The 11,278-nt window shown below is 36.8% G+C and overlaps 1 protein-coding gene across 4 annotated transcripts in view; it reads left to right on the top strand.

The window, feature by feature from the left end:
- LOC129773003 (unconventional myosin-Ib) overlaps positions 1 to 6,710 on the top strand; it is a 29,323-nt gene extending 22,613 nt beyond the window's left edge. For all 4 annotated transcript variants that reach the window (XM_055776554.1, XM_055776564.1, XM_055776571.1 and 1 more), the window contains 2 exons: positions 3,768 to 3,895; positions 3,960 to 6,710. In XM_055776554.1, the coding sequence (XP_055632529.1) occupies positions 3,768 to 3,895; positions 3,960 to 4,083 (252 nt within the window). In that variant the 3' untranslated portion in view covers positions 4,084 to 6,710. The remainder of the gene's footprint in view (positions 1 to 3,767; positions 3,896 to 3,959) is intronic.
- Positions 6,711 to 11,278: the final 4,568 nt, after the last annotated feature.

Here is an 11,278-nt window from a genome sequence, read left to right on the forward strand (position 1 = left end):
ATTACGTTTTTTATTCTTCTTTTTTTTTTTAGATTTTCAGCTATCCTCTCCTCTCTTGAAACTCCTAAGCTGGTTCGTCCCAGCATGAACGACCTAATAAGTGCCGCGAGGTGTGTTTACAATGAACTTTATTCCAACATTATTGATTTTACATACAGATACGGATAAACAATTTAAAATGTTCATATCATGATAATTTCGACACATTTACACATTGAGTTCTTTTCATTGGTAGTTTGGCAAAGATGTCCGATTACCAAGACCCCAGACCAATGGCGGGGAAAAAACAAGGATCTTTGGATCACAATTTCTTATTCAAATTTTCAAATACAAGTTGCCATTTTTTAAATAACAAACCCGTGTAACAGTTTATGAAGGTTTATCTTCAAGGATGACCATAAACGCTCCCGCTGATCCCGTCAAACTTCCGAAGGTTCTCGTATTCCAGGCAAACACAAATGATTTGCGGATCTCGCACAGATCGCAAAGGGGATGAAAGAATATCATGTTGAGGTTATGTGATATTTTGCAGTGGCTGGTTCTTAGTCTGGACAGGATTCGCTGCTCCCTCATCGCTTTCACGTCTTCGATTCTGGTTATGGAGCCTTTGATTTTTCGGACCGCTTCAAGCCGCTTCAACGAACAATTTTCGTGAGATAAATTAACGAAAATTCGTTTTAGTCCCACTGAGCTCGCCCCAGATCTGAAGTTGTTTCTGATGGTCACCTGGTCCACTCGGGCCACCAACATCCTGTCACCTATTGTAAGATTTTTTTTTGTTAAGATAGTCAGATGTGTCTCCTCACATCCGCTGGTTTAGACAAGGAAACTCGCAGTTCTGGAGATTTTCGCCGCGTCCACGAAGGTGGCAAACGGTGATTCCCCTACTTCAGCGCATACCGGACCTGTTGGTATGGAATGTAGCAAGCCAAAGATAATCCGCAGTGAAGTTTACCTCTGTCCAGGCACGTCCGTTAGAGACCATCTCTGGCCACCCATAAACGGATCATCAGTTATTACTCCGGTGAGGTTTGGTAATGGTTAAAAAAACCGAGATACGTAGTACATCCTCAGGTTGTCTTCGTATAGGTTGATGCGAACACTGGAATCTTGGAATCTGGACGGAATCTTGGGATCTTGAGTTTCTTTGTGGAGGCGCCTAAAACTGGTTTACCCAACATTTACCTCGAAGGTTCGATTTGACGCCAGGTTTTTCACAAAGTGCAGCAGATTGTCTCCCCAAGATTTAAGACTGCAATCTCCACGTGTTGTCGATTGTTTCTAAATTCATAAAATAGAATTTTCAATTCTACCAGACTCAATGAACGACTTCCTCCAAGTGAAGATCGGCTTTAGGGATAACTAATAGAGATGCATTTCGTTTGCCCTAAGGATTTTTTCCAATCAACATTGTTATAAATAATTAAACTTTTCATCGTCCATCGTGATTTGTTTGAAAACTGCGAGTTTTCATTGCGTTTATAAAGCGAGTCGCTGATAGAGACACGATCCATTCATTTAACTTTCGATCAAATAGTGTAGAACCATACATTGCAGCGTTTTACGTAAGCAGGGTATACCAGGTTCCAGGTTCACTCATGAATATGAATATTTATAATGAATCTGCTATTTCGTGGACGTGTACTGAGGATTACTCTTGATCTGCATCTCGATTTGATTATCATCAGTGGTAATACAAACTTCCCGGACAAGCCAATAGGAGTGTTTTTGTGAACTTTTTTCCGCCAGCCAATCCGAATGAAGCGCGGGATCTCTTGGGAAAAAATGAAAAAATATAGAACTTCCCAAACTTTTGCTTTGCTTTGACAGTTGCCTTTGCCCACATCAGAAAGTTTTAACCAGACAATCAAGATGGGTGCAGCAAGATATGAAAAATTTCGCTCAGTTTCACATCGATTGAACGATGTAAGCAATATTCAAGCTTACTACAGGATAATACATAATTTTTCAAATTTCTATTTATATTCCACTGAATTTTCTAATATTGAATTGTATCGAGTCCGAGAAATACTTTAAATCACATTTGAGATTGATGTGAATTTCTTTTACTAGACTCGTACAACTTGTTTTCGTTGTAAGCACGATAGTTTGACCGATTCGTATGATTTCGTAATTCAATGTTCAACTTTAGCGAAAACATTTCGCAAGAACCAATTTCTCATCTGAAAAATTCGCTCATTCTTGAACAAACATTACTAGGGACACTTATCCAGAAATACGGTCTGTACATCCATGAAAGAAATTGTTTTTAGTGCTTCATTTTCGCAAAACTTGGGAGTTCTAAAAAATAGAAACGTAGTTTTTACTTTGGTGGCGTCTTCATCTTTCATTTTCTTCAATGGCTCTAAAACAAATGAAAGTAAATCGATCGTTTTCAGTTCATGTACGTCATTTTCAGAATACACATTTAGGAAAGCAGTTCAACGATATCAGAAACGACTACCAGACTATCAGAAAGCTCAACCTTTTATTGATCAATATGGCTTTTCTTGGAAATGCAGAATAGGTTTCACGTATTATTGAATACAGAAGTTTTTTTTCAAATTCATTTAACGTGTCCACGTGGACATTATCTAAACCCCCTCCCTTCTCACCGTGGACACGCGTGGACATTTTCGTAACACCTACAACCACCCCCCCCCCTCCCCATAAAGTTGTCAACGTGGTATGTGGACAGCCCCTTATTAACGTTAACTTTATTTCATAAAAACGTGACCTGTTTTCTGATTTGGCACCCTTAATGGAAGACGTAGTTCTACGTCAAAATTTAAAAAAATACTAGCCTGAAATGTTCTCTGAGATGTCTGTCTACTTAGTGTAGTTTTGTCCCAGGTTTGTCCGATGCTCCGTTCCAAATCTGCAATCCAATTAGTGGACCTAAGTCTTTGCGTAAGGTGCGCAGATCGAAAATTTAAAACGCGTTGGAGTTCTACCTCCGGAACGATCCATACGATTTCGATGAAATAATTTTCCCCAAATTCTCCACTAAATTTCCTATCATTGTACGTAGGGTTTTTTTTCGATATTTTAAAATAATGTTTTCGTTTTGATTTTTTAAGCGCAAACACAATTTTTTTTACAAAAAATGTTGCCATTTCGTCGAGAATCAATATTTTGAAAAAATCCTACGTACGATGACAGGAAATATATCGAAAATTATGCAAAAAAATCATTGGTTGAAATCGGTCCACTAGAAAAACTTGTAGAACTGCCAACAGTTTACAAGGTTCAGGCTGCTTAGGGTTCAACAAACGGTTGCAGCTATTCAGGGGACAGTCCAGTTGACACCAATTTATTTTTTGTTTGTTAAGTAATATATACCTAATGAAACTGTGATTACAGATTAATCATAGTAATTTATTTTCTCGTTGAAAAAAATCACGAAAATCATATACTTTTTATGATGTTCACAGTGTACTACCCCCATTAAGCATTTCAAGTTATTATTACAGAGTGTCCGAAATATGATTTGAAACGGTATACATTTTTAAAATAAAAATTATGAATGAAAAGATCCGTACTTCTCCGCATCAAATAAGTACTCTATGCTACAGGAGTAGAACATTTTCTGCAAGTGGTGAAAATTCTTGAGTAGTATCTGAGAATGATTTTGTATTATAATAATGAGGTTCAGGGAAAATTTCAGAAAATTCATAGAGAAATGGACCGTTCGAATCAATCGCACTTCCGGTGAGCGTGAGTGGGCCTTTGACTAACCGTCGTCACTTGTCTCTATACTTTTGCAGTCGGAAATCGGCAAGAAGAAAGGCGACTTTGTGTTACAAACTGCCCACTCGATTGAGATCGTGACGAAGCTGTTCTTGGTCATTCAGAATGCTACCGCCAAGTCGCCGGAGATTGTCATCAGTACCGAGTAAATAAATACCTATCTTTCCCACGCCAAGTTGTCTGTTTTCACTTTGCTTCGTTCCCTCTAGATTCGAGGCCAATTTCGGTCAGCAGACAGTTGTGTTCACGTTCAAGTGTGGCAGCCTGGTGGACAATCCGTACAGCCAGGCGCGCGTCCAACGCAAGGGCAACCGGATGGAGGTGATCGTGTAACAGAGGGCGTCACCGGAGGGTGGAAGTGGTGGTGTCACCGACAAGGGCATCGCATTGTTCAGCTGCCATTCCGAACAGCAGCAGCAGCAATTGCAGCTTTTTGAGCTGGACAGCGAGGACGGGATTGAGTTCGGTGTTCGGGGGTTGGAGTTCGACTAGGCAACGGGGTCATTTGTGTATTATTTTGGAGCAAAAATAAGAGGTTTAGATATTGAAGCAATATTTGAATGTTTATCGAGCAAGTTTGTGCGTACCGCAGTAAACACGGTGTTGAGTAAATATATATTGTAGGCTATACAATTGGATGTTTAAATTAGTGAGTTTCAGACGAAGTATAGTTCAAATACGGTTAGCGGGTAAGACGCGCATCATTTTAGAGGGTGACGAGAAATCAATTACGGTAACCTATTAGCAATTGGAAATAGCAACACATCTTGACATTTTAAGATTACCTTTTTAGCGAGATATTTTGTTGATACGATGATGAATCATTGAACACAATCAGAGGGGTTGTTCTAAACTAGAGGAAGAATCATTTCATGAGCTCCAAACACTAAGCTTGGGCTCCTGTCTATGGTGATTTTCGATTGCAAGGATTTTTGTAACATCCCCAACAAAGAGATAGAGGTCGAATAGAGCTCTGTATCGGCTGTAAAATAATATCGTTTAAGTCGAAGTCAAATTTTAACCTAGAACTTATTTTTGATATTGATTTTATTGACTACTTTCATAAACCACGAAATGATGTTCAAAAGTTGAGAAAGAAAACAAAAAACACGTTTTAATACAAGTGCTCACATTTTTCAACTTGTTGATCAACTACTTTTGGCATTCTAATATATTAAAACGATATGAACTAAATCAAAAAAAGTAATATAGGCGACCTTCTCTAGTAGTATATTTAACGGAAACAAGTCGAAACCGTAGTTAATTGACCTTAGCAAACTTTGAAGTAATATAACATAAAAAAAAAAAACAGTAGATTTAGGTAGCTCAATTTGTCTCAACAAGTCGCATTTAAAACAACACAGAAAACAGATACTGGAGTGAAAATAGTACCATAGGGGACGAAATGTTTCATCAAATTATGAACTCAAATGCGGGGAAAAAAATAAAACAACAAAGTATGATAATGATAGGCCAAATGATATGACAATTAGAGCTGAAAATTTAGTACACAATATATTAACTATTGCAGTTGTGAGGAAAATTGATAAAAGTTGATAACCTAAAGACGCTTACTACAGTGACAGATACTATTAGAAACAGTGGACATAACAAAGCTTAAATTTACTGCGAAATCGTACTTAAGTAGCAATTGAAAATAAAAGTTACAAATACTGCAAAACCATTAATCGCGCGAGCGGTCATTAGAAGAAACAAAAAACATAACGTCGATAGAGTGAAGGTTGACTAAAGCTGTTTTTTTTGTTTTGATTTGGCAAACATTGTGAGAATGAATCAAATAGAATACCTCAGTCGGTGTGTAACCATTTTCGATGTTGTGTCGAACTGATTCATTTCGAGTAAAAAGAAAAAAAAACAATTGTGCAGACCAGATACCGCGCGTGTTGAGCGGATTGTTGATTATTAGCAGACTAACTATCATTATTCACAAAGTGCGGATTCTTACGGTCTTCTAATGACTCGAAAAAAAATTTTGTGCCAAATTCGGAATACCAACTTCGTGTAAGTTAAGTTCTATCGCGCGAGTTCGTGCAAGAGTTTTATCTGTAAGTTGCAATCGTTTCGTACCTTATAAACTTTTTCTATGAAATGTTTTTTTTTTTCGTCAGTCATACAAAACGAAAAGTAGGAAACAAAAATCTAGTGGTATATATGTCGTATATTATAAAAAAAATGTAGCCGATTTAGTGACTCGGCAGTACTCGAAAAATAAGCTGTTGAGAAGTAACGAAAACACAATATTACAGTTAACAGAAGGAACAGTTTTTGATAGTGGTAAATTGTGCCAAGAAGCAACAATTCTTGAAATCTCGTTTGTGTAACATGAGCCTTGTTTGCAGTTTTTTTCCGTGCTGTCATGAACTTACTTGTTTCCCTGCAACTCTGTCTCTACGGTTTCAAACGATTCTGTTCCAACTCATACACTCATTAACGTACGGAACGTATATTAATTAGATTACTGATTTATTCATTTCATTTGCTGCCTTATTGAAACTTTAACGTATTGTATCTCATCAATTGAATCATAAAATTGGCATCGAAGTTATAAAATTAGTTTACTTTCCGGTCGAATAGTAATAAGCCTTAAATCGATGCCGTTTTTTTGATATTTACCTTCCGATAATCACATGGAGAGTAAGACATAATTTGACGAAATTATTACCACGGAAGCTATCTATCCGGTAACAGCGCATTGTATTTGAAACTAATAGCAATGGGCGAACAAATGTTATAGTTAAAAACAAAAAAAAGGAAACCCAAATACAAAGGTCATCTATCGAATCAATTCATCGTAGAGAGAAAAAAAAACAAACATCGATCTGTCTCTTCGCCAGAAAGCAAAATGTCATTAGCGATAAAACTTCTTAATTATAAATACATATCGCATCCATTGAACAAAAAAAAAACCAACAGGTAATAAAGATCTTATTAGGCAACGGTGCAACAAAATAAAAATGATGGGCGGTGTTCTGCTTTAATACCCTGAAATGTCCTACTTAATTTTAGACTCTGTTCTTTGTTTTTAAGAAGCTTTAAACTCTGCAGTTCATTCGCCTCTATGTTTTGGACTGAATAATAGAGTACTGCGGGGTAAAGGTGCGCACGGGAACGAAATTAAAGGGAACTATCCAAACACTTTTGTGCCGCCCTAAAAGTTCAACCAACCATCCAACCAACAGAAAGTGGTTTGCCTAATAGAGCAAAAACCCTCTTTTATCTCTACACAGTCACCAGTTGAATTCCGAACGAGAAAGAGACTAGTCCAGAATTATCTTCCAACCGATTTTCTAAGCGTGAACGGCGAATAAAAAAGAAGTTTGAATTGTGTATAATCCAAAAGGTGTTCTTTGGATGAAATTATATCGCTGAAAGCGAAATCAGTGAATTAGTTCATTTTTAAAATCTTTTTAGTCCATTTTTAAAATCTTCACTACGATTATTGAAAGGTGTTCGAAAATAGCGTAAAGTATAGTGGTTTTTAGTCTCAGTTCGTGGGTCAGATCGTAAGCGGGAAAATCTACTTTCGATCCTTTGGACCGCTCTAGGAACCGGAAGAAAATCCTTCGTCACCGGACCTCCTTTGGTGAGCCCCCATCATTTGGTCCTTCGAGCCGGATCCCCTTTGGTAAGCCCCCTTCAGTGCAATTTGGCCTTTTAGAAGCAAACGAGTATAAAAATTCGACAACAGTGTATTCGTTTGATACATTATTACACCAGCAGTTCACACATATAAACAAGATACATTTCATGAAAATGGAAAAAAGTTATGAGCTAAAAAGTCTTTGCGATGTTTTAATCTATTTTTTTTCAATTTTGGGGATGACGATTTTCTTACCTAAAATAACTGGAAAGTTCGAAACTACACTGTCAAGGAAACCTTCATTCTATAGTAGATGATAGTGCGTATTTGTTTTTGTGAAAAAGTTCAAGAGCCTTTTTAAAAATTCGATTACTTCAAAAACTGCTTGTGGGGCAAAAGTTCGCACCAGCGTTTTGCTCTCAAAAAAAAATTATAAAATGTTTTCAGCCCAATTTTAGACGGGACTCACAAAAGGGAAACTGATTTGAAGAAATGCACTCCAGAAACGCTCGAATGACCCGACAGCGGCTTCGGGAGGGAGTCTCGAAGCATCGGATTACGGCAGACCTCGATATTCCTGAATAAGCTCTGAGGAAGAGGCCCATATCAGTAAGCGATTTATGATTTGAATCTTCTTTCATTGACATTTCTACATTTACATGACATTTTTTTCAACAATAACTTTCAAATAAATCAAATGAAGGTTACTATGTACCTATATGAATAAAAATGATTTGTTATCCGTTCCTCACGATTTATCTCAAGAACGGAGCATAGGATTTAAACAGTTAGTATCAGGATTGATGTGTCTTAGTCTGCATCCTTGGGAACTTGAGTGTTCGAAATGATTTATATCAATATATCAATTGTGGGTGGGACGAAGTTCGCCGGGTCAGCTAGTTGGCTAATAAAAAGAATTCAGTTTCAAATGTTGGACATTTTCAGATATCTTATATTGTCAGACTCCTCCCTCCCAAAAATTTCCACGTGGTATGCTCGACCATAACAAGCACCCATCACCCATAAAACATTTTTTTTCGGATGTTAAGGATAAAATTAAGTATTCGGGTATTTTGGTTATTGTTTAAGGTATATTTGAAGATGTATTTTCCTTTTTTTGAGCGCACGAATAATGATTATTACGCTGTTGAAAGCTGGATGTGCAGATGCTGTTTGAAAATCGGTACCTCGCTGGTGGTATCGGTTCTGAAGCAACGGAACGAATTCAAATAAATTTTTTAAAACCTAAAGCGTCACATAGGGGTTTTTGAAAATTCGCCATTTTTGTTAAAAGTGAGTTATTTTTCATGAAAAATCGCTATTCGAAAGCTCATTTAAAATCTAAAAAATTAGATATCAAAAAACGGCTTGTAACGCTTAAATAATCAATTTTTCTGAAAAAAATTCAGCCAAATCGGTCGAGTAGATCCTGAGATAACGGGCCCTATTATAGAAATCGAATCGAGGATTCGATACAATCACTATCACTATCACACCGAGTAAAATCTGGAATTATAGAAATCGGGGAAAACAGCTCGATTCGTTACTCTGCTCGAATGTCAGTGCTGGTGCTGAAATATTTTGAAACGAGTTTGAAATGTTTCACCTAAGCACTATAGAAAGGATGCCAAATCTTTTTTTGAGACATCTGTTATGAAAATTATGAATATCTATATTTCCAAAAGTGCTAATATGGTTATGTTTTGGCGAAAACTGATATTCCCTCAACGAATGAAGCTTAGTAAGCATAATGCATACATGGATGTGTAATAAAAACGACATCATGGAACAATTTGCTTTACAAAAAATACAGTTATTAGAAAATGAACTTTTTCACGTATTCTCACAACTGCAATCTATGGAATTCCGTAAGGGGTCACGCATGAATTCCACTTTTTTAGCAAAACTATTTTTTTGCATGTAATTCTCTTTTAGCGTCGATTTTTTGTTGTAGCGGCGTCAATAGCTTTATTGTATTGGGCCACCAGCTGTGGCCCTAAATTCTTATTGTGTGCTAGTGTTTCCTTTACCCTTCACATCATGTCAATCCAAATCTGTAATTTAAAAAAAATCATTATTGTTTTGCAAGACATTTCAGCTTTAGCATATGGTATAGAAAGTTTGGTATAGTATAGCAATAAAAAGAAAATTCTTGACAGAAGTAACTCGTAATAATGTACGCTAGCAGGAATAATAATTTTTTAGGTAGGAAATTCGGTTGATAGTAATTCAAAGAATATGATAAAATTTACTTGTGAAGTTATATGTACCGTAGAAGAAACACTTACTTTCTGCCATTCTGAATCAACACGCATTGATGGTCTCAGTGCATTAAGGTGAAGGTGGAAGCTAGCCACAAATGGCTGTCACAATGGCGCTCATTTCTATCATCTCCCTCCCTCACCCCTCGCCAGAAAATCAATAGTTTTGCGAAACAGTGTGAAGAAAATGATCGTTTTCGCACACTTCCCATCAAGTAATATCAACCAAACTCTAATCGATTACTCACAAGATATTAAATTTTCTTCTGCTGTCGCACTGTATAGTAAAAAAAACGTCGGAAAACTCGAGCAAGTGCTCTGAAAGTTAAATTTTCATTTTTCAATCTTCGGCAATGGTTTTGTTTATATTGGTGAAAGCATCGTTATTTTTTCGACACTGATGCCAGACAACATCATCGAAACAGCTATAAAAACCACTCAATAAAATGTTGTTCCTGAGTCATAGCGTTTCATGTCATGAAAATCAATAGAATAAAATTGTGTTGATTGATATCAATTATTATTTTTACTTTTAATGGGTATATAATGTAAGTTTTAGCAACATTAACATTGGGTAAGAAAATTGTATTGCAGAGCTCGGAACACTGCCACGGCTGCCTATGCTTTCAAAAACAGTAAACGGAAAAGTATTACATTCAATCAAAATGCCTCGGCCAACGAAGAGAAGGGTTAAAGCTCTCCAACGTGAATATGTGAAAACAATACGATCAAGGAAGGAAAATATAGAGGAATTATCAACATCGAGTTACTATGCGGAAGAACTTGTTAATACCAAAAGAGCCCCCATTTCGCATGTGTTATAAATTTGCTCATGCTACACTCGCGTATAATCAGAATTTTACTTCATATGCAAATGCACCTTCTATATATATTTATATTTGCAATTGTTCATCAGAACATATCGTTCATACATTTTACTTTAGTATTGAATTGTAATTTTTTTCAAATGTATTCAAAGACTCGTGTCAATGAAGCGCCACACAGTCTGATAAGTGAATTAATCTATTTACGTTTGCTTTGCTCTTCTCTCACAAACACTATTACCCCATTTTTACACGTGGGTTTACCTATACTACTACAATGGCTAGCTTCCACCTTCACCTTAAGCTCCTCACTGAATTTCTCCCACTTCTCCCATTCTATTTGAACTGCCTCCACAAAAACCTCGAGCAATGTTTACATTCGCTTTTATTGGTTCAACGAGTCGTTCAAACTGCTGGTGATTTGTCTGTCCATTCGTTTTCAACCACTGAAATATACGCTGGAAGAAGGTTCTGTATTATAAATTGTAACATGATTTATATAAATAATGCTGGATTGTACACTTACCTTGTATAGCCTATTCTGGCAGCACCGTAAAACAAATACTGATCAAAACAAACGAACATGTGTTGAAAATTGCATATATCTAAGCGTTTCTGAAATGTTTCCCAAAGGGAAATATCAGGGACGCAAACCAAAACAAAATAATCCTCTGAAGATATGCAACAAGCGAACCAAACAACTCGAAAAATTCTGACACTTGCATCGATAGCTATCACTCGCTCGGTGCTATCGAATTGCTCGATTTCTATAATAGTAAAACAGTGCCCAGATTCCTATATTTTCGAGCGGTTATAAGCACCATGTCGACCGAGCGACGGGA

Source organism: Toxorhynchites rutilus, chromosome 1 (assembly GCF_029784135.1).
Source record: "Toxorhynchites rutilus septentrionalis strain SRP chromosome 1, ASM2978413v1, whole genome shotgun sequence".
Taxonomy (NCBI): domain Eukaryota; kingdom Metazoa; phylum Arthropoda; class Insecta; order Diptera; family Culicidae; genus Toxorhynchites; species Toxorhynchites rutilus.